The following is a 25050-nucleotide window of genomic DNA, read 5'->3' on the forward strand; positions in this document are numbered from 1 at the left end:
GTGCCAGTGCCCGCCATCACCTCTCCAGTCACTGCTCCCTCCCCACAGCCACATCATTTTATCCAGCAGCACCAGAACATCCCAGTGCCAGTCTTGGCTTTTGGAGAAGGCCTTCAAGATGATCAAGTCAGCAGCAGTGTGCCTTGGCAGCCAGGAGGGCCAACCGTACCCTGGGGTGCATCAAGCACGGCATCGCTAGTCGGTTGAGGGAAGGGATTGTCCTGCTCTGCTCTGCGCTGGTGCGGCCTCACCTCAAGTACTGCGTGCAGTTCTGGGCCCCACAGTTCAAAAAGGATGTGAAACTATTGGAGAGAATGGCTACTAAGATGGTGAAGGGCCTAGAGGGGAAGACGTATGAGAGGTGGCTGAGGTCACTTGGCCTGTTCAGCCTGGAAAAGAGGAGGCTGAGGGGAGACCTCATCGCGGCCTACAGCTTCCTCACAATGGGGAGCGGAGGGGCAGGCGCCGATCTCTTCTCTCTGGTGACCGGTGACAGGACCTGAGGGAATGGTGTCAAGCTGTGACAGGGGAGGTTCAGGCTGGATATCAGGAAGAGGTTCTTCACGGTTGTCGCGCACTGGAACAAGCTCCCCAGGGACGTAGTCACAGCACCAAGCCTGTCGGTGTTTAAGAAGCGTTTGGACTGTGCCCTTAGCCATATAGTCTGAATTTTTGGGCAGACCTGTGTGGTGCCAGGAGTTGGACTCGATGATCCGTATGGGTCCCTTCCAACTCGGGATATTCTATGATTCTATAAGCCCACCCACGGTCTGTACGTATTCTGCCCTATTCTGTAGCTCTGCATATAATGCGACATTTGAGCAACAATTGAAAGAATTTATGGCCAGAGAATTTTCTAGTGCAAAGGAAGCACAACGATTAACTAAGGCATGCAATCGTTTGATATTTTTTCTTCCTATTCATATTTACGTGAGCAAGGATGGGGTAGAAGAAACCAAAGAACTTTGTCAGAAAGGGTTTATGTAAGAGTGGAGCAAGCTAACTAAGGCTTTATTGATTTCATTTTATGAAGAACTTCTTATAATATATAATTGACGGGGTAAATTATTATTTTTGGAAATATGTGTATCAGGAAATACGTGCATCACCTTCCTAAGGCTAATGGTTGCTATTTCAAAACAAACTGCTGGCCAAAGTAAGTTTCTGTGGACTAAAGTAAAGCATTTAATAAGGCGACTCCAAGCAAAACAGCAGGAAACCTAGTCAATAAAATCATAGTAAACTCCTATGTTGCTTCTTACAAATTAGATGTACTATTTGCACACAGCAAATAGTTTAGCCTTACTGTTTCCTGAGTGCACACTCTCAGCCAAGTACAAAGAATTCCTTTTTAATGTAAAAGGAAGAAATAAATTGAGAGGGAGATAAAAGTTGGGTCTATCCATCACCTAGAACACTACTCCCCTCTGGTGAGTCGTAGTAATTTAAACTAAAACATCAAAAAAAATCTGAAATTCTGCTCAGATTTAATTGGGCTTTTTATATTTATATATAAATACATGCACACACACACACATAAATGTAAAATTTGACAAATAAAATTATTACTATGCTTAAAAACTGGGGGAAATCTGCTAGGCATCTTGCTTGCACGTAATAAAAGATAATGCCTGCTGCAAGAAACATTTAATTTAAAGGCAAGACAGACAAAGAATACCAGAACAAACAGAAAAAGCCGCATGCAGTAAGAGGTGTGTAGTGAAACCTGGTTCAGTGACCCACAGCCACAAGAGAACGTTTCTTGGCTCCCAGGTCCAGCAATCTCCTGCTTTAGATTCCTGGAACCAACTTCACTCTCCACTAGTTTGAAAAGGTCTTTATTCAAAGTCAGAGCAAAAAAAAAATGTATTTAGAAACCTTCAATCTTTGTATGCCTTGGAATATTGAAACACTAGGAAAGAACAAGTTTTCATTTCACTAAACCAGAAGTATTTCAAGGTAGGTTAATACACATTTCAAAAAGCAAGACAAGACGTCTTTCATTAACAAGTTCATTTTCAAACCTGTAAAACTTCAGACAAATGCCTGAACTTTTCGATCACTACATCATGTTCCACACTGGCTTTCAGCTACTGCTGGTTCCAAACTGAGGTGGAGAGCTCACTTTGAAACTTTCCTTTCGAAATACGGGGTTTAATGCTACAAATATGTCTGACTGTTAGATTTTCCTGCTGAACGCCTGCTTATGATTTTTGCTATTTAATGTTAGCATTGGGAGAGGTCTAAATAAAAATAGGAGTCTCAATGCAAACAAAGAGGAGAATTAACTTATGATTTAAACTATCAAAGGCACGAAGGACATTACAGCTGTCCAAAAATTATAAAGGCTCATCTCATTTGAAGTCCTTAGCTCTAAGGCATGTAAATGTCACCAGAGAAAAGCTCTTATTCTGCAAACCAAGATAGCATCATCCACAGCTGGCTTTGCACTGGATGCTGTCAGCTGTCAGACTCTGCTGACCTGTAACTCCCGGGTTAACCGAGCATTACGTACATCTGTTGCCTCTGTTGTTCCATATGATGTATCAGTTACATCTGACAACACCAGTGGCACCTCTTTGCATCTACTTGAATCATTACTTCATTTATAGCAAGTTCATTCCTTAGGGTAACTCGGAGATTTTTACAGAAGACATCTCCCTTATGGAAAAAACCCTTATTATCGTGCAACTTTACCTCAACAAACTGTCTATGGGTTAAACTCAGTGTCCGGACATCCACTCTTGATGCACTTCAAAGAAGTTGGGGGCAAAACCAAACCAAACACAAAAGTAGAAGTTGAAGATTCTCTGTACTCTTATTAAAAAGAAGAACAAATCCTTGAGACTGAATTATAAATGCAACAGTTTGAATCATTCCAGTATTATGTCAGTGTTTCCAACAGTAACACGGTACGAAACCCAAGCACAATGGTTTCATTGTGGAAAGATACTTTAAGATTTTCACTGGGGAGAGAGACTTTAAATAAGATACCTGACTGCAACACAAGAAAAATACATAATTGGTTTTGATTGTGGAACTGGAAAGAACCAGAGGGACATTTGCTGGTTTAATCTGCCTGGTTTGCTTATGTCATTATGGGGCAGCTTTGTGCCTTACAGCTTCTTTGATATCCACTTGGAACAACTGGCTCATCTCCAGCTACTTGTTTCTCCTGTATTTTGCTAGATGCTATGCTCTAACCCTGCTTCTGCAGCAAAGCTCTCGTTTGCCTATCTTTCTTCTGTATGTGACACCCTACACACCAGAATTACGGGGCATCACAACTAACTAACATCAAACCACTTTTTTGAGCAAGTCTGTGGTGTGAGACACGACACTAATTCAGATATAAGGCATCAAGCAAAGAATATCTAAATTTGCAAAGTTGAAGTGACTGCAATAAAGGATCATGAATTAAGTATTTACTACTGTACACTTTTTCAATAATAAAAGTACATCAGTGGTCTTCCAAAAATTGAAAGGGTGGAAATTTGAGGTGGCAGTATGTTTTTTCCCCTGAAGATTAGCTTTTTTTTTATGAGTGAGGTGATGAAAAAACACTGCACTAGCCATTTCCACTTTTTCTAACAGCCAAAATAACCCACACAGGCATGAATCAAGAGAGAAACCTATCATGCTTCATGCTTATCTACCTCCGCGCCCCAAAAACCTTGCTTGATGAAGGAGCAAGAGCTGCTATTTGAGAGTGAATGTTAACTGATGAAGCTCTATTACACCTCTGCAATTCGATAAACATTTGAATTCCAGATCTTCTCACCTATTTTCTTGCACAAGGTCTGTCTACATGGGTTTCTTATGCCAGGGGTGAATCTTAAGCGTCTTTAGAAAAGGGTAAGGGTGGGGAAAGGAATCTGAAAAGCAGGAAATCAAACATTATGCATCTTTTCTCCTTTTTATAAGTTTTCTGAGTATGTGCCCCTAAATGGTTGCAAAACCCCAAAAAGTGGGCTGTAGCCTCCCTGTAAGTCAAGGATGTACACTCCACTGGGTCACAGTAATTGTTCCTGAAGTTTGTGGCCAAGCACTCTATAGGGACATATCACAATATTAGTACTCTTTCGCACTGCAAACCTCCATTATAAATATCATGTGTAAGTATTTAGAAATGCATTTCCTATTGAGACACTGACTCAACCCCTCAAAACGACTTGTTCTGAGATTCTGTAAAAGAAAACTGTTCTTTCTCAAGTATATAAACTTAAAACAACACAAAAAAAATACAGTAACTAACTGAAATCTTAGAAGCCTATAAGCTGCAGAAATACCACGTACTACCTCACACGCTCAACCCTTCAATTAACTCGTGATTTTCAATAGCAAAAATTTAAGTGCTTTGATCTGAACAGCAGCTACAAGAAAACAGCTATTAAGTTTCTTCTTTCAGCAAGGCGATGATGAATATTTAATTGCTCATTTTCACTTTTCAAAGCTACTCCCTCATAATTAACACATCCTCAGGTAATTTAAGAGATAGCCTACTTGATTACAAAGCCAAGCGGGAATATTGACAGCCTGGCTTTGAAGTAGCCTGGCCCTGCTGTACTGCACGGACAGGACTGCTCTCACGAGCAACACGACACGGAAGGGTAGCTGGAAAAAGTTTCCCTTTACAAATTCCACTACAAAAGCAGCACAGCTATGGTCTTGGGGAAGTCAACAGCCACGAAGCAAGAAACGAGCTAACTGCAAACGAAAACCTATCTGAACATCTGCTAGCTTTAAAAATACACTCGCTTATTTATTTTTTTTACAAGCCTTACCTGATACAGAGACCGTGTGTGACCTTACTCCTTGCTTCTCATTGTTGGCCAGCCTGTAAAAGAGAGGTTTGAATCGCTGAATGCTGTACATTCTTCACGGTCCCATACGCTGTGAATTCATCCTAACAGGGCACCTACTGTAATTAGCAGGGCCAATCCATTTGCCACAGCGACAGATTTTGAGGGGGAGCAAAGTCAGAAAGGAATCTACCATTTCATCCCAGCCAAGGGAGGAGCGGAGAGAACGCGTTACCATTTTAATTAGCAAACAACTTCAGGATGTCAGGGTGAATTTCAAAAAAAAAAGAGAAACATGAGTTTTAAAAACTTTTAAAATCAAGCAGTACATGTCTAAACATTGCCAGTGCAGACAATTTGATGGTGTATCTACTTTCATTGTCATACTGGAAATAGAAAATTTAGATTTTAGAATTTAGATTTTTTTTTCTGTAAGATGACTTATCCTGTATAACAATTTTAAATTGATTTCTTCATTTACTTAACATAGAAAAATAATTAAATTTATTTAGCTATCAAAGTTCATCACTAACAGGAATTCCAGTGAATTGTTCTAGCATTTTTTTTCCATGTACATATGTAATTTTAATGGCAAGAGAGCAAAAGAGTACTGCACTTGGTGTTCTGAAAAATCTGAAATTTCAGCTGCCAAAGGCACATACTTCCAGATGCACGATGGTGTTGGCTAGTACACTGATACATTTGACATAAGACCCTTCCTCTGCTGTCAGCCTAAGAGCATATGCGGTGCTCTTGTTTATACAGACATGAGCATACTAATCCAGTTCTGGTAAACTGCCCCAAAAATGGCAATAAGCTTCTCCTTCAAACCTTATTTTATCCCAGAAATCCCTACAATGGAAAAACAAAACCAAGAGTAAGATGAAATGTATGTAATTAGAAGGTTATGCTGTGTTCCTCAGTTGTATCTGTTTAAGTAAAAACAAATTCTCCTTTCCTGTATGAGTGCACACTGAGTTTACCAATCTTACTGCTTCCAGCCTCGACTTTCATTTCCTTCTCCTCCCTGCATTTTAACTCCTCTCTTTCTGCACCGTGACAGAGCTAGGCTAGCAAGGACTGCAGCAGACCTGTGAATGAAGAGCAACCACTAGTATCTAAGTGGCCCATTTCTTGCTGATTCAGGAATAAATCATGTTCCGTGCTCCATCCAAAGGGTAAAATTATAATAATAATAATCATAAAAAAATAATAATTTTGGACTTCCTCCAAAAAAAAGGAAGAGATAAGACAGTATAAAAGGTTAAATTTCGTGTGGTCTTTCAACCGTCATCTCCTGACACTGGATATTAGTGATATTGTCTGATAAGGCTCAAGGAAAACAATCTGATGAGATACAGCTTTAAACTGGGTCAAAATGTGGCTATTGATGAAGCAGTCAGACTCCAAACAAGCTGGTTAACAGACTGAATTTTAGGAAGCCACAACGCACATGGAAAGGGTAGACAAGCATCACAACTTGCCAGATAGGGACAGAGATCTAGGCACTAATATTAGGTGGGCAAAAATCAGCAGGAGGAATTAACAGGCTTCCTATCACTGCGTTAGGGACTACGAACTCCAACAAGGCAAGGAGTATTCATAGTTCAAACAGTCAAATTAGAAATCTTCTCTTTACCTGAAAGCTCTGAAGGGAGAAAGATGCAGAGAGATGTATTAGCACACATCAAATAAGAATTATTAGATGCTGATAGCATGTCTCACCGTACCTTGGGTTGAGTATCATAATAAAACTATGCAGAAACAAAGAAGTCAGATCTATTTGCATGACACAGATTAGGATTTTCTACGAATCTACAATTATTATTGGAGAAGATTTTTTCTACATTACTATATTTTTTAAAAATAGATGAGAAATTCTGTGCTGTATAAGTGATATTCTTTATTACAGTCGAACCTAGGGATTTCAACTCAGATTGGTCCCATTATGGAAATTTAATTTAAAAAAGGAGACATGAAAGATTTATGATAGGGAAAAAAAAAAGAAATATTTTCTATATTTGCATAAGCAGAAAAGAGGACAAATAGGAAAGAGCAACATTGTAGACTGACTCACAGAGAGACTGAAGTGACAATGTGAGGACTGTTTAGCATCACTCCTGTAATCAAATTTACTCCTATAATTAAATTTACTTATGGACTGGAAATAAATGGCCTGAAGCCCACTCCAGTCTTTTCCAAAACATCCTACTTTTGTTATTGTCAAACATTATTGATGCATTATGAACTTCTTCCCCACGGATTTTATTTCTGGTATCTTTATAGTTTAATGCTACTGTCAGTCATCTATGCCCTGCAGTCCCAGATGATTGCCTGCTATTTGTCCTAGAATCCAAAAGCAAGAATAAAAATTAAGCACGTATAAAAAGTCCCAAGGTGTCACTTAAGCAAAACTACTTTTCGCTACATAAAAAAAAAAAGAAAGCATAAAACTTACTTTGGTATCGATGGTAAAGCTCTTTCACCTTCTGTGTAAAGAAGAAGAAAACAGAATTAAAATTTTATTTCAGAATTTTATTTCAGTTTCCAAATAACCTCTCTCAACGTGCAATGTATACAAGCATGAAATAGTAATCACCACAACCTCCCAGGGAAACTGAGCATGTTGACTCAAAAGACCATTCTCTACTTATATTAACAGCAGCATATCAACACAGCTCCTAACCAGAGATACAGACCTTCTGGCAAAGTCTTGCGTGAGAGCAATGTAAACAGAACATGACTCCTCTTTTATTCATAACAAATAACTCTGATAAATCACCTGGCAGAAGGTATGACAGTATTTCATCTCCCTTGTGAGAAATGCTTCTCTCATTTCCAAGATGTGCTAACTACATATATATACACAATACACATATAAATACATACAGATTTTTTATATAAATATATATGTATAAAATAAACATATAAAATATATAAAAGATAATATATATAGTGTATTTATAAACATACTATATACACATAAATAAAATTACTTAAGCCAACTTGAACTTCCAAACAAGACAACAGTCATTAATGCATGTAACATATAATATTAATTTCCCATGTGGTTGAGATTACACAATAGTAATGCTCAGTAGCTAGAAACGAGGGTATCCTCTTATAAACTATTTTCAAATCCTCTGCCAGTCTTTCTGTGATAATGGCACTGTGTGTAAAAGTTTGCGTGTAAATAATCAACTGTATTTCCCATCTGCATTTGATGACACACTCAGTATTCATACGGGGAAGGATGATGGGGAAATTACTAAGCCTTTACTAAAACACCAACAATTTGCAGTATATGGAAGTATGCAGGGAAGGTGAGGAAGTGGGTAACTAGAACAAGTATCTTTCTCCAAATCACTGTAGCAGCGATACAGTGACCTGAGAGAAAATGGAAGAGCTGCTTTTAGAAAATGGAGATGCGTACTGTTTACAAAGAATCATATTACTTCTGGTTTTTTATCCTATGTTAAAATTACTGAAATTTCCAGACCTTAAAAAAGAAAACTACAGTCTCTCCTTTGTGTGCTAAGGGACTGAGTAGTGAAATGCCTGCTATCCAAATGTCACGCTCAACATGGCAAACGACAGCATTTAGTTACAATTCTTTTGCTGTCCAAAAAAACCCGAAACTCACTGCAGCGTAGGCATGCTCAATGGAGGCATCATGCAGCCTCAAAGTTAAATCCCTCCTCCGTGGGGAGACTCTGGAACTGTCCCCCGTGCAACTGGTGAGCGTTTTCCAGACCTTAAGAGATCCCCATTGACAAACTGACCATGCACCAGCCCACAGAGCCAGTGCATATGTTCCTTGAGCCCCCTGAAGTTTTCGTATGTGAGATGCTGGACGTGCACCATGTTCCCAAAACAACTGAGTATGTTCTTCTGCCCTCCTAGCACTGACCAAAGTGTACATGCATCATCTCCTGCAAGTAACCAAACATTCTCAATTTCTCCTCTGCTCTCGTGTGGACTTCAACATGTTCCTACAAAAGAAGTGCACACGTTCCACATCCAGCCCAGGGCTACAAAACCAGATCTTTCCAAGCAAGTTTGGAGACTGGAGCAAAAAGAGACAGGCTCAATCATACTTGAAAGCAAAAGAGCAAGAGGGTCCACCACAACTAGAGAAAGGATGAGATCAGGGGTGTAGGAAAGGAAGATACGGGAAAGAAGGGAAACAAAGAGCCCCGATTTGGGAGATGACAGAGTAGCTTGGTAAAGTGACTAAAAGAAGGCCTGAAACTGGAGGGCAGTGGAAGGACAGGAAGATTATACAAGAAGCATGAGGCAGGACATAGAGGTATGGTCAATTGTTGGAGGAAATGATACCTTTTGGAGAAGGAAGCAAAAGGCAAAGATCATGAAAGGCAATGTGGAGTGACAAGTATGAAAACAGAAGCTTGACAGCCTGGCACTAAAAAGATGCAGGAGGAGGGGATATCCAAAAAAGAGAGACTGGAATGGGCACTAGAGCAGTCATGTTGGCTTGAACTAGGCAAAAGATATCAAGCTTGGAGAAACAGGCACAAGAGTCCTGCCCACCACCCGGCAAGGCCTTCTTAGGGTTGTGAATGAGGCACAGAAGCTTAAGACCCCACCTGGTATCTCCTGATACCTCCATCAGCTGTCGGCCCTTTTTTGTGCAAGCATCCCGAGTTCTAGCTTGCATCGAGTTACTCCAATACCTCTCTTGCATTTGGCAATGGATTTAATCAGATGTTGCTGACGAACCATGTGTTACTGATATAGCATACTTGCCAGCCTGTTTTTGAAGGCTCAGGAAACTATACAAACACACAGACCTCAATGTTAAAAGAACTTTATTAAATTGCAAGCTTAACTTCATCACTTGCTATTTTTAAATCAAGATAACTGGCGTACAATTAATGAAAAACTACTCAAAGTAAGTATTCTTGCTGTTCTGTGTGCATCTCCATCGCATATTAACTGCACACTATTCAAGACTGTATTCTAAAGATGGACTTTTTAATTTCCTCTCTTTTTTTCTGTGTGTGAGGAGCATATCAGTATCAGTATATCTGGGGACTTCACAGAAACAGAGACTGATTTTATAACACTGCACATGTTCCAAGTGCTGAGTTCAGCTGCCGATCAGATTGTTCCTCTCTCCTGCAAACGTAAGACTCCAAACCCTCAAGGAAGTGAGAAATACCATACAGGTGGCAACTGGCAGTGGAAGCTGAAGTTGCTACATATCAAAAAGGATCTCTCTAAAAGAGATAAATACAGACTCTAACTTTCCAGGGCAATATTAAATATCCTTAAACATGATATCTCCCCATTCTGTTTCTGCAACTCTCTACTTCACTTATTGAACAGCTTCCCACTGGTATAAAATATAAAGCTAGGGCCATATCAAGACATCTCTTTTACAACAAAATCCTGATTCCACCTTGGAAGGAAGCCATCCTATGTGTTTTACGAGATAAGGAGAACACAAATAGAGGTGGTATTACATAGTTAACGATTAATAACACAGAGGGACACAGGATTAAACAAGCATTTCCTGATGTTTTGGAGTCTGTGACTTATCTGCATTCTCTTAGTGCCTTTATGTTTTTATGACCGCATTTAGGAAAGCTGTCTTATTTTCAACTTCATCTGCAGAAAGCAGGGAAATAAAAAGCACAGCACAGCAAGAAGAATCAGTAGCTCCAAGGATGGACAAGCAGTAAGTGATAGACTAACAGCTCTACACGTGAACCGATTTGTGATGGTGCTGCTGGAATGAAGGACTGTGATGGAATGGGAAAAAGGCAGCATGTGTGAGACCCCAAATGGAGCACTGTGTTCAGCTCTGGGGCCCCCAGCACAAGAAGGACATGGACCTGTTGGAGCAGGTCTCCAGGAGGGCCATGAAGATGATCAAGGGGCTGTCCTATGAAGACAGGCTGAGGGAGTTGGGGTTGTTCAGCTTGGAGAAGAGAAAGCCCCGGGGTGACCTTACAGCGGCCTTCGAAAGTACCTAAATGGGGCCTAGAGGAAAGCTGGAGAGGGATTCTTTGTCAGGGGGTGTAGTGACAAAGGGGAATGGCTTTAAACTAAAAGAGGATTGGTTTAGATTAGATATAAGGAGGAAATTCTTCACTCAGAGGGTGGTGAGGCCCTGGCACAGGCTGCCCAGAGAAGCTGTGGATGCCCCATCCCTGGAGGTGCTCAAGGCCAGGCTGGATGGGGCTTTGGGCAACCTGGGCTGGTGGGAGTTGTCCCTGCCCATGGCAGGGGGTTGGAATTAAATAATCTTCCTTTTTTACTCTCCTTTGTCCACAGGAAGCACAACTGATTTCATTCGCATTAGTAGCAGAGCAACACACTGGCCAGCCACAACAGACAATGTCCCCATTTTGGCCACCAGAGATGTGCCCCAAATGGTTGGTCAAATATGGACAAGGAGAACGGGGAAAAAAGGGGAAAAATAAACATATGCAGAAAACCACCAAAAAAAACCAAGCCAGAAATAGAACCCTACCATCAAGTAGTATTAGAGACACCTCTACTTTCACTGGAGAAAATTTAGGGAAAACCCATCTGTACGGAACTACTGGTGAAATGGCCCACCAAAGCTGATGGTACAGACGCCTACATGCTCTTGGGGCACGAACCGATCACTTCAGGCAGCATATGCAAGCTGGCACTCCTCCATTTACAGCTTATATCCCAAATAAAATCAGAAGCCTTCATTAGTACCTTTGCAGGTCCAAAGTCAAAACTCATTACAAACAGCATCCCAGTAAAAGCATATGTTGTTTTTCACAAGTTGAAACCCACAACATTTTGCCCAATTCTTCACACACTTGAAAATAAAATAAAATAAAATAAAATAAAATAAAAAAAAATAAAAAAAAATAAAATTCGGCTCTGCACAATTGTATCGGAGTGTCTATGCCCAGGCACTGACAGTATTTTTACTATTTTAATTAGAGTTCGTTGCCTTTCTGTTAAAATGAGAACAATTTTCACATGTATAAGCCAGGAGTAAACACTTATTTGGAGAATTTCATGGATTACTTAATTTTGGTGTCTTGAGACTTGAAGGTCTGAATTTTCATTTAATCCTTTTATATTCAAAGGGAATGTTTAAATTTAAAGGCGAGTTCTGATCTAAAGGAATGACAATCAGTTATCTAGTTCAGTTACTCAAATGTGTTTTTTTCCCCCAGAGTATTTTTAGCCTTTTGTAAGAGTTTTGACAATTTTGCATTACCTAACCAGCTTGAATAAACAGATTAATAAATTCAAAATTCAGTCACTGGACTCAGATCACAGGAAGGCTACTCAGCACATAGCTCAGTCAGCAAATAGCTACTTAATGTCAGCTGAAGTTTTTGAATCAATCATTCATTTGTGCACTTTGAAATAGTTAAGTATGATAATGCAAGCACATATTAAGCTCATAAAGTTTCTACAATGGACTAAATTGACCTATGTACTAAAATATTTATGAAAAATAAAACAAACTGAATGGAAATATGCCAAATGCTGTCCAGGTCTTAAACATTAAGTGATCTCACCAAATTAAGAGAAACAGGATTATTAACTGTGCAGATAATATCACAAAAACATACACTTCTTGTAGTAATCAAGAAAGACAATTTATAAAGAGACTTGCAATAAACATATACGTTTAGAACAAAGAGAGAATGGGAAAGCTCATGGAGGGGAAAAAACACATCTGTTGAATCCAGAGCTGCTACATGATTTGTTTCTGATATGCTTCACAGCTCACTGTTGGAGGGATGTGGGAATTCAGATCATGGTGGGGACAGCTCTCCTACAAGACGTTTAATTAATATACTGAGTATTGCTACAATATTAAAAAAAGCTTCAAACAAAACAACGACAAAACTACAAAAACAATTTTTAACTGGAGGGATTCTCATAATGTTTGCATAAAGAGGAATGTTCCCAAAGTGCTATATAATCTTCCTTTAAGTGAATCACTGCTTGTTTGCTTTATGTTAATATACACTAAGAAGAATATCATGCAAATAAACACGTTCCCTCTCTTACATGCATTGATTTCTTTTGCATTAGTGCCTACAGTCAAACCACAGTGCATGGCATAGCCATGCCTGGTACTGTATAACGTAGAAAAATCAGAAATCTTGCCTTTAAAAGAGCTTAGTGAGTCCAGAAGACGTAATAGCTGAATGATAAGTAAGTCGGGTCAGTAGAAGAAAGGAATTAGAAAAAGCAAAACCAGAGTGGGTCAATTTTTATTGCCACTTTCAGCAGTAGAATATTAGGACCCATTGGCGCTGTTAGTCTTAGATGGCAGTTGCTTATATGCATCACGGAACAGGTTATGTTGACAAGAAAAGGTTAAAACCTGTAGAGATTTTGGCTGGGAGCTGTTCTCCTGCTAAGGCAAGAAACAGAGGAGGGTTTGGCAGAGAAATGGCAACAGGCATGACTGGAACACAATCAATGCTGCCATGCACAGCACTGGAGGATGGCCCACTGGATGAACAGGGCTAAGACTCGATGAGGACCGTAACTGCCCGTTTGTTGCTATTGTGAATGACAGAATGGGAAATCATCGGGCAGCAGTATTCTGTGGAGTTAAAAGCATCTATGTGTAGATAAGAATAGGAAACCATTCCAGCTGCAGAGAAACAAACTGATAATTTGCACTGGCAACAGAGGCTAAGTGGACCAAATTTCTGAAATACCACCAATGCAGAAGTAGCAAGAACTGGACATAGCCTACATGGGTGCCTTTAAAGAAAAAGCAAGGCTTCCCATTAACTTAGAAAGGGCTATCCATTAACTCAGGATGACTGAGAGGTGAGAAGAGATCACACGTTAGGACATGAAAAACTTAAAAGCTCAACTTTGGCTGCTATAGTTAAAGCTGACAAATTGCCAATTCACTTGGGATACTGAAAGCGAAGTTTGGGGAGTGAATAACAAGGGTTGTAACAAACCCGAAACCATGATTTCCAGAAAAGCTAAGGTATTGTGAATATTTTAAATAAGAACAGGCATAGAAGACGATTGCTGAAAGGTATAAACTAGACTACTGAAATTAAAATCTTGGTTCGGGATGCCTGAAACTGAAAGACCTGAACTATTTCGATAATGCTACCCCTTTCAATGAACTAAACAACTATGGAGTAGGGAAAGCTAGTGGCAAAAAAAGCAAAAATGTGGCTATAAAGGGACTCAAGTTTGGATTGTAGAACTTCTAGAATGGCTCATGTACTTTCTTGTATGACAAACAGGCAAGAAGGAAATAGTTTGTTCATTGTTTTAGAAACCAAAAATATTGGATGAATTTCCATAAGCAAGGATTATGGAAGAAGGACAAAGTTCCACTTTCAAGCAGCTTTGATTGGACATATTTCAATAATCAAAGCTAGCTGAAAGTAGAAAAAATTCTACTGAAATTTAATTAAATTCTCTCTTTACATCTAGCTCTAGCTGCACCCTGGTCTCATGTCTTTCAGCTTGTGGTTTGCTAAAAAACAATAGATCAACACTACAAAATACATTCTTTGCTTTAGTTCTATTCATTGAGAAAGACTCGCAGGACTTTTGTCAAAGTTTAAATAATAAAACCTGAGAAATTTTGAGTATCTGGGAAGAGAACACTAACTTTCAATAGTCTTACCTAAAGGTATTCTAACCAACCTCTCTGAATTTCTACTTGAATATTAAGGTGTTGTATTTCAAGTTAACAGGTCCTTGTTAGGGCTGCCTTTAATTACAGTTTATTTACTTCTGTTAGTTAAGTTCAGAATACCATAAAGCAGTGACTACTGGAAAACAATCTAAATTATCAGTCATTAAGTAATTTTCAATGGAGTGACATTGACAGTCAGTGTTTGCCTTAACAAAAATACCTTAAGTTTCCTTCCAGAAAGACAAGTCTCCAGGTGAGGATTTTGAACCTACCTTGTGTCTTCTGTTCAAGTGCAAGATAATCTACCAGTAGATAAGAGTATAGCCGCTACCAGAATGAAACACCTCCTTACCTTTCTGTGGCCTGATAATAAAAGATTGCGTGGCTCCATTCACCAGTCGGCAATATCCGTCTATCAAGTCAGCCATGTTCTCTGCAATGGTTAAGGACGGTGCTGTCACTGTCAGAGGCTAAAGAAGAAGAAAAACAAGGCACCAACAGAGAGGGATTATTGTAGTTGCAAGCACTGAGCAGAACAGCTGTGTCATTGCATCAGAACTTTACATACACTCACAAACAGTCCACAGAAAAAAGTGGGCGAGCACAAAAATATCAGATTCTTGCTTTACCTTTTATGTAGCAAATTTAAAATGCAAGGTTTAGGAAGTACAGCTGATAAAACCTTCCACCTAAATCTAAGATTAATCTGGATCTATTAAAAGGCTCACTAGGCAAACTTTTAGTCAACCACTGTTCATTACAATTACTGTGACTTTTAAGACTATAATCATGACAATTCTATAAAAGTTGCTCATTCCTTAGATACCCTTCCAGGCGGTAACGATTTTCCCACCCCTTTGCAGCAATTTATTCTTTACCCTAAAAAGTAACCTCCCCAACTTCAAAATACATTGAAATTAAAAAGACAAGGGGGAGAAATGGAGAAGGAGATGAGACATACAGGCGAACTATTAATTTTAACAACTCCAATATTCATCCTCTTCTGCACATATTTGTCAACTTGCCCCCAGTGCTTCTCTATCACAGTGATTGATTTCACTTCCAGCTCTTCCCCATGAAATATGAGGAAAACAGATTTTCTCTCTTTTATACTTCCCTTTTCACAAAAGTGAAATTGCTCAGTTTCCTCTTCAGTGCATAGCATCATATATACATGCAGGCTACTATTAAGATGCACTTAAGAGCTAGTATTTTCAAATTAAACCTCATTTACAAATATCAGAGTATACAAGTACCAGATGCAAAACAAAAAGCACGTAATGAGCTTTATGAGTATAATGAATACTCACACTCAACTTCCCTTCCCTCTTAAAGCACAAGAAAAATCAAACAACTATACAGAATGCCTGGAATGCAAAATTTAAAATATAATGCATGGGCTGTACCTACAGGAGGAGCAAGAGCGTTTAACAATAACTGAAGTCTTTGTATGCATACGTAGTTAGGCTGTCCCCAGCTTAAACATACATGTGCAAACATGGCATATACTTTTAGTACAACGTATTTGTCAACTACACTGACAGTAGAAAAATTCAGAATGAAGTTATAGACCAGAAGTACAATATACAGAGTGCTTTAATTAGAGCACACTAATTTCATTTATTTCAATTAAGAAAAACCAAAGATAGCAAGTTTATCACAACTGTCAAAAAATCATACCTCAGGTGCACCTGCTATCTTGAGTTGCAACATCCCTTTTCTGTCCTTGTCTTCACTGTTTGAATACTGAATAGTTTGCACTTGATTAAAATCTGCCAGGTGAGTTGGCTACAAAAAGGCAAAGGAAACAAAATTCAAATTAAAGCAAAATACCTTGGCTTTACTCCTGAACCATATGTAGATTTTGATCTCCAAATTGCACTTTTAGAAGTCTGTTCCTCTGTTTCTTTCTACAGTTTCATTGGGCTTTGCATAACAGTATCTACAAATATGCAAAGGTATCTACCAAGTAAAGCCAAGCACCAAGTTTGCCTACAGAGGTCACTGTTGAGTAACTCTAGGCACTTGCTGAAGTACACAGCGGAAACAACGTCTTGGAGGGCAAGACTGAAAACTCAACAGGTTATACCAACATGGTATCTGCACTTAGAGCATAGTTACCTATCATCAGACCGCTGGTAAGAGGTACATTTTTAGCTGGCTAACTATTCCTGATCTCTAAATCTTTTCACTACCTTTGAAGGATTTTCAACAGAAGTTGGACATATGCTTAACTTGTATCATGACTGTAAATGTCCCAGACACTTTGATAAAGAACCTGTCCAAACATTCTTCCTTGCACCATGAAGGTGTACTGGCAATGCTGTAACATCAGGCAATAGCAAAGCTGTTAAGAGCACAAAATAAGACAAATAACACAAATAAGCCAGCAATGACTGCACAAATGCTAAACACTGATAAACAAGCTCTTCACTTACACAATCTCCTGAAGAAAGGAGAAAATAGTTTAAAATAATTTACGTGTTTCATTGTTAAAAAAGTGAGCACAAATGCTTCAAACTCCTTAAGTAAGCACTTCACTGGGTTAAAAAAACAACAAATTCAGTGGTAAGGACTCTCTACTTAACTATGTTTTCTCCATCCCAAATCATGACTTAATATCTGAGTAATAGCTTTGTACGTTGAATTTCCCAGCTCTTTTGAGTTTACTTTGAAGATTAGAGTTGCAATTCCTCTTCGTGTCAAGTTCAATTCACAACAGGCCACGGCTGTTAACTCAGTAACAGAGAGAAGAAAGCAGAAGTAGACTTACATTTGCGCCCTTGTCTGTAAGGTAGCTGATTCCTTCTTCTGGGCCAATTGCCAACTCCACTGAAATAATCCAGCTTGACTTCAGAATCGAAGGAGAAAGAGTAAAATTTCAGTGCGTTTAATGGAACACTATCTTCCCACGTTATCCTTACAGTTTTTAGTAATTAATCTCTAGAAGCTTCCAAACTCCTCAAACATTTTAAAATATATTAAAATCAAGTAATTCTATAAGTAGCAAAACTCCTGATGACGAGTTTCCTGGGGATCTGTCCTACTCAGAGTGAGTTGCCATGTGTTTTATCTTAGGTCTACACGAGAACTATAAATTTCCTTTATTTCCTTTTCTCTCCTCATGGACACTGACGTTCATGTTCCAAATTCTACTTGAGTATCTATTTTCACAAAGTTTGCAGACTTAAGACCACTTTGCAAAATTTATTTGTAATTGGTAGAGATTAAAAGCCGTTAGAGGAAAATTTACAAACAGAAGAAGCTGAGGAGTCTCATTTCCTCAGGAAACCAAGTTAGTAACTGCTCAGCTTTCACAAATGAATCACCAATAACAACATCTAATAAGGTACAATTCTTACCCTACTAATAGATGGTGCTTTTTAACAGTCAACTGAGAAAGTTCCAAATAAAATTAAAAACCATATTTTGTTGTTAATGAAATCCAAGGACTCTTCTCTACATCAAAAGATGAACTAAGCAAGCGTTTAATTGAAGAACTAAGCAAAACCAATTTAACTTGTAACTACAACATGTATTCTGGTGACTTGCATTCTTCTACTTACACCGAGAGCACATTTGAAGCATTCCTTGTCAAATCTATACACCGGAGAGAGAATCTCAAAGAATTTCAAAATACTTTCTTCTCTATTAAGGTTGGCAAATTGTCGAAACGTTTGTTGGATTAATTTTCGCAGTGTTTTGGCCTGTGCATGAAAATTTTACAAAAATCATTATTTTAAATCTAGTCAGTGATGGTGCATTTTAAGAGTTTCATTTACTCAGTATCACTAACAATCCTTTTCAAATGATACCCTGAAAATTCTCAAAAAAAAAAAAAAAGCGCTTCAAAATATAAATAACAGTTCTTCCTTACAAATTTTTCTTGGGAATAAAATTATTTCTGCTATACTTTACAGAAGGAATGTCTAGCTAATAATATTTTGATTAAATTACAGCAAAAGACAAAACATTAACCTTTGCAGGAACTACTTTTTCTACATTCCTCACTTCTCCCAACATCTTAACTGTCTACCAACAGAAAAGCACTGCCGTCAGGACACTACACCTTCTAATCTGTCTTAAATTTAAATCATCATTCTCCTATCTGGTAAGAATACCTCAGCTGTAGCTGAATCTTAACCTCTCCATGCAAGTATCTTAGACTATCCATTACATACTGGATTATTGAAGTCTGATAAAATGCAAAATGACTTTCATATTAAAAAAATAAATAAAATAGTAAACTAATGTTAAAAGAAATATTTCAATTGCAAAGTAAAATATTTTAACTCCATTACATATCATTCTAGTAACTTTTTCCAGGACAGAAACAACCACTTTGAAATAGCAGTACAAATAATTCTTCCAATAGCCACACCATTTGGGACAATGAGATGGAGCAAGACACCTGTTACATGTCCTGCCACAAAGCATGTAGAGGATCCAAGCAGATTTTCAAGCAACCGCATTTTTTTAAAAATGGGTAACTAAACAAAGACTTACGAAAAGAGAAATATTTGCCTGTACGTAATACATATCCCTTGGAAGGCTGCCATCCATATCACAATAAAAGCAATCTGAGATGCAATCTCTTTAACACACCCCAAAATGGAACAAACAATCAAGAATCCCAAATGAAAACATCCCGACTATCCACCAGAAAACACCAAAACACTGCCAACAGAAGTCCTGTAGCTTCTCTCATCTGTCCGAAGCGTAAGAGCATAAGGATGCTATTGAAGTAGCACGTAAGTAAGTAACTTGGGGTTTCATCACTGCTTACATTACTGCACAGTGACAAAATCTCAAAACCTATTCCTTTTTTTTTTTTTTTTCCTTTTCAAAGCTTGAACGGAGTCAAAAGTGATTGAATGGGATGTTTACAAAAATTACCTTTGCTAACACCTATTTCTAGTATATCTTCCAACTAACACGAATAATAAAATGCAAAACCGTGTTTATTTTTGCAACATGTCAAGGTTAAAACAGGAATTACCATTGTTCCTCTACCGAAACGTATCTAACTTTCCTGTCATAGCAGCACTAAGGGTCTTCATTCTTTCACGCTGCCTAAAACAGCTCCAGGCTCTGCGCAAATATAAACTTTCTTTTGACATTAGCACTTCCAGTTAGCTTAAGCATTAATTTTTAGGAATCATTTAAGGAACATCCACCACTCTAAATTTTTTTAGAGATTTTTTAAGAAGTAGCTTTAAGAAAAGAGCATTATAGCAGTGATCTAATGGTGCTGCATATTCACATACAAAAGGATGATCGGTTTTGGAGCAATGCATATGTGGACTGAAAAAAACCCACCTCAGCTCAGCACGTAAGTTTTATGTCATAAAGTGAACAAAGTAATCTGCCATTTTGTCAAATTACCCTGTCTGTATAGGAGACCCTTCTACCAACTCTTGTTTGAACCATTCCTGTGCCCAGCTGAGGATGCTGGGCAGGACTAAAAAGTGGCTGGCAGTCGGGACACCTCCGCACTGCACCCAGAGCTCTCGGCACTTAGGAATACCAGACCCTCCTGTGCCTCTATCTTTTCCTATGTAACGGAGGTTATCTCCCTTTTTTATAGAGAAAACTGGTATTAGGGAACTTAAGACCACAGCCTTAACTGGACGCCTGATAAAGACCAGGAATAATAATAATAAGAAGAAAAAATATCTGCCAGATTGAAGTTGTCCCAAGTATTTCAGCCATGCAGTTGTTGAAAGATACTTTATTCTGCCCGTGATGTGATTCACTGTCCTACTTCATCTTGACTTCAAGGCAAAAAGGGACGTCTTATTTGGTCCTTTTAAGTCAATGAAGATGACTTACTATTTGCATATAATCTTCACCTTAACTTCAGATCATTAATAAAGCGTAAACATAGGAGGTAAGTCAGAAAAAACAACCTAATCCGCACCAAAAGAGACATTTATGAGAAAAATCTGCGAATGACCTCATTTCAAGAGAAAACGCATTAAACAATTGCTCTTAAAATATTTCATAAGAACAGTTTTTTTCTCTGTTATTTCTCAAGGCATGCTCTGGAGCGGCAGAAAATTTGCAAACTAAAAAGAATCTGGTTTATATTCATTCCCCCCGCCCACTGTTGGTTTAGTATAAGTAGCATTTTTATCCTGTGGTTTCTGCATACATCATATATCTAGATGGATACAGAGGGCATGGCTACTGACTGCCCTAAACATAGGAAGGTTTATTATTCTTCCCTAGTGAAGTAATGAAAATGGTAGGCTGGGTGACTCAGTAACTTTACCTCTGTGCTTGATTCAGGCTGACTTACTCTTTCTTGAACAAGCAGTACTATTTGCAGCATATATGAGGTAGAGCAAGGCCATACCTCAAGTACTGTGTTCAGCTTTGGGCCCCTCACTACCAGAAGGACATCGAGGCCCTGGAGCATGCCCAGAGCAGGGCTACGAAGCTGGTGCAGGGCCTGGAGCACAAGTCCTGTGAGGACCTGGGGTTGTTTAGTCTGGGGAAGAGGAGGCTCAGGGGAGACCTTATTGCTCTGTACCGCTACCTGAAAGGAAGGTGTGGGGAGCTGGGGGTCGGCTTCTTCTTACAGGTAACCAGTGATAGGACTAGAGGGAATGGCCTCAAGTTGCGCCAGGGGAGGTTCAGGTTGGAAATGACGAGACATTTCTTCTCGGAAAGAGCAGTCAGGCATTGGGACGGGTTGCCCAGGGAGGTGGTGGTGTCACCGCCCCTAGGGGTGTTCAAGGAAAGGTTGGACGTGGTGCTTAGGGACATGGTTTAGTGGGTGACATTGGTGGTAGGGGGGTGGTTGGACCAGATGATCTTGGAGGGCTTTTCCAACCTCAATGATTCTATGAGTCTATGATTCTAACTCTAATGTTTCATCCCAGAGAAACCTCACTTGAACCTTCTGGGACTGCACTTGCTTGCCTTCATAACATCATTGTGTCTTACGGCTGCTCTGTGATCAGACAGATGCCTTTAAACTCCCAAGTTCTTTATCTAAGGAGCTCCCCAAATAAAGCTGAAATATGTGTTTTTTAAACCAACGTATATCGCCTCATACTTTGCAATGCTAAATATTTGAATTCTCATTATCTCAGCTTTTTGGTTTTCCTATACATAGGGTGATATCTTCTTTGTAGCTGGCATTTCCTAAACATATATATCAACAAATTTTATTAGCACTGCACGACACTAATTCTACCTCCCTAATAGAGAGAAACACTTATTTTTGCATTTCACGGTCATCAGGAGCCCTTCTTTGCCTGCTAGTTCAAAACTATTGGTCTTCACAAAGTAAGTCATTTAATTACTTGAATGCATCCTAAATTGTTTTTAATAGGGATTTCATTTTCATTAAAAAGCAGACCTGTTTTTCTTTCCCTTGCTTTTCTCTTCAGACATCCAACATTTTTTCATGTCTTTGCAAGTTTCTACCCAGCTTCACCTTCTGGAAATTCTTGCTACTTCTTTCTGTTATTTTCTCCATTTCATAATTTCTAAAGAGCAATCTTCTTTGTTGGTCAGTTTTCTGGCTCCCTAATAACATTTTTCAAGGTAGTTATTTATTCATTTGGGTCTGGAGCCTTTCACCACAATTTCTCCCTCCAGCTCCAGATAATTGCTTGAATTTAAATGCAGAGGGATTACTTAAATCCACTTGACTTCATTAGTTTCTGATGTTCAGAAGTCTTTTGAAACAAAACCCCTTCGTGACAGACCTTTGCTGTTTATCCTCCCATTTAATTAACAATGAATAAACTTTCTAAATCTGAAGTTAAATTCTATTAGTAACTCCTCTATAAAAACATCACTGCTTACCAAAAGCAGTTCTAAAATAACAATTTATGATTTATATTTGCATATATGAACAACAGATGTATTTTACCACGGCAACCATATCAAGACTGCTACAGCTGTACAACTTCATGGTGACCATTCTTAACATTTCCTCCCCTCCCCACCTTTCAGAACATGTTGGAAAAAATTTGCATTTTTTACTCTGGGAACATATGGACTTCAATGGAAGTGAGATCTGACTAACATTTATAGTCTCAACTAGGATTAACATAAATGGAAATTGCTGGAAATCTTCCTCGAATGAGTCGCTTACAGTCTTGAGCAAGGAAGGCAGAATTTGGTTCATCAAGCTGACGCTAAAAATATGCCTTTTTTTTTTTTTAATGTCCCCATCCTCCTTCTCCAGAAGTCTCATTTCTCTTTCAGAAAGTAAGTTATTTGATACCAGGGAATCTGAGGACTCGTTTTGAGTTTTTGTCCACCAGGCTGGAGAGGTAGAGGCGTACCTCTCTCACATTAGCTCAGCAGGGCCACATAAATCACTACCAGTTCTTCCAGCTGCATGCCTATACCTGACCACGGGGATATATGCCCTACCAATCTGATAGACAGCTTTGATATTTTTTCAGCAAGACAGTACAACTACACACCAATTCACTTATGGCTATACAGTGAAATTAATCATGCAATTTTCAGATTTCTGAAACAGATTTTTTATTTTTATTTTTTTTAAAGTAACATACAGTTGAGTGGAATTAAAATTACCTTCACTGAATCTAGCAAACTCTTCGGAAAAAATCGTCTTAAACCAACATCTTTCCTGAAACAAAAAAAAGCACACACATTATAATAAAATAAAATATCAGATACTGTATTGCTGTTTCCCAGGGTCTTTTTTTTTTTTAAAAACTAGTGCATGCAACATAAAATAGTAAATGATTTTCATAGTAAAGTCCTTGACAATCTCAGCATCACAAACACCATACCAGTAATATGCTAACCTTAGCCACTCTACAGCAAGTGAGGAATTAGCAGCATTGTCTACTTTAAACTCAAAAGGATTACATATTTACAACAGGTACCTGATGTGGAAAGCGTATCACTTGATATGTTGGCTCAGGCGCAGAGAAGTTTTGGTAATAAAAACTGTTAATTGTACATTAGATTAATTTAATGAATATTGAAAAAATAATCTTACAGCTTCATCAGCTGAGAAGCGGGTAATACAAAAATGATGAATTCTAACGAACAGCTATTGGAATTAAGCAGGAGATGCAACATAAAGGAGAGGACCTCTCGTGCTATCAGCTCAGTAGGCATACTGACAGTCTTTCCACTACTATTTTACCCATATGTAACGTAATTTACATTTTTTAATTTCTACTGTCGCTTTTTCCTCATATTGAGCATCTAATGTTAGAATTTCCAGCTTTTTATTGCAAATAATCTCACTTCTTGCATCCGTATGTCAGGATCCTATATCTGTGAGCTTGGCTTCTGTAAACTAAATTACATCAAGCAACCAAATTACATCACTTACAAAGAGGCTCACAGTCATCCATAAGGATTGAGTATTTTTGTGGCTTAGGTGTGCTGCCCCTACCTTATGTTTAACATATATATGTATCACTACAATTAAACGGTAGCTTAGATGCCAGTGGTGTTAGTGTTAAGGGGATCATGATTTGGCCAGGTACATCAAATGCTGCATGACCACATACTAGTAGTACACACATTAGCAGGAAATTTGCATGACAAAAAGGAAAAATTGAAAGAAAAAAAAATGTAAGTAGGAAAAGGACTTAAATCCTTGCCTCTCAAAGGTATTAGCGACAACTTTTAAAAAAATAAAATAAAAAATTAAATGTTGATCAAACGGTTGCAAGCTTTTTTAAACAAAGACTGTATTCTACTTCTGAAATGAGTACGATAGCTTTCCATGACTGCATGCTTTGCAGAAACAGACATGCAACTGGAATTTTTACATTTGGCAAAGCTGTTAGCCAGCTTGAGAAGTATAGTATATATTCACTGCTGCCTAACGGCACAAGAAAAAAGCCAAAATTAAAGTCAATATAAAAAGCTTACTCAAAATAATAAAACAGGGTATTTTTAAAGCTCTCTAAAGACTAGTACAGAATTCTACAAAACGTACTAAAAACACCCTCAACCAAGAGGAGCAGAATGTTCACGCACAGCAGTGAACACTGGCATCTGTGCAATGACAGTAAGCTGAAAGATGATAAAACTTTCATAAATGTTAATTCCTTTGATGCATTTCTTCTCAAATGCAAATGATATGCGGTTTATCATCCCACACAGTTAACTAAGTCTAACACACCATTACCATCTAAATAACATGCAAAGACATTTTGACAAGGAATATATTAGTTTAACATTAAGCATTTTAGAGGGAAATGGTGTTTTCAAAAATTAAGCACCCTACATCTCTCCTGTATTACTCATCTTAACAATACTACAACACCTGGCTGTGACATTCTGATTCAGCTGGCTGTTAAAAGGAGGCGTAGTTTGTAAGGTCTGTATGCAACAAATTTGGAAGAAATTCTTATGCAGAATACAACGAAACACAACTCTTACTTAAATTTGTTAATAAAGTATTCTAGGTTAGACTACAAATTTATTTACTGTAGGAGAATTTAACATAAGGAGCACAGAGATTTAATGCCAGGGTCAACAACAAACGATGGGTACCTATACATAAGAGAAGCATTATAAACCAGAGCACACAAACAGCTCTTTAAACAACCCTACAAACTCTTTCCTCTCCCT

General features: G+C 38.4%; 1 protein-coding gene across 8 annotated transcripts in view; it reads right to left on the bottom strand.

Annotated features, from left to right (window-relative positions):
* PTK2 (protein tyrosine kinase 2) overlaps nucleotides 1-25050 on the bottom strand; it is a 207444-nt gene that overhangs the window by 57179 nt on the left and 125215 nt on the right. For all 8 annotated transcript variants that reach the window (XM_066991244.1, XM_066991243.1, XM_066991242.1 and 5 more), the window contains 7 exons: nucleotides 23023-23077; nucleotides 18024-18164; nucleotides 17231-17308; nucleotides 16138-16245; nucleotides 14810-14927; nucleotides 7261-7291; nucleotides 4785-4837 (listed from right to left, as the gene is read on the bottom strand). In XM_066991244.1, coding sequence (XP_066847345.1) covers nucleotides 4785-4837; nucleotides 7261-7291; nucleotides 14810-14927; nucleotides 16138-16245; nucleotides 17231-17308; nucleotides 18024-18164; nucleotides 23023-23077 — 584 coding nt within the window. The remainder of the gene's footprint in view (nucleotides 1-4784; nucleotides 4838-7260; nucleotides 7292-14809; nucleotides 14928-16137; nucleotides 16246-17230; nucleotides 17309-18023; nucleotides 18165-23022; nucleotides 23078-25050) is intronic.

This window comes from Anser cygnoides, chromosome 2 (genome assembly GCF_040182565.1).
Source record: "Anser cygnoides isolate HZ-2024a breed goose chromosome 2, Taihu_goose_T2T_genome, whole genome shotgun sequence".
In the NCBI taxonomy this organism is placed as follows: Eukaryota; Metazoa; Chordata; class Aves; order Anseriformes; family Anatidae; genus Anser; species Anser cygnoides.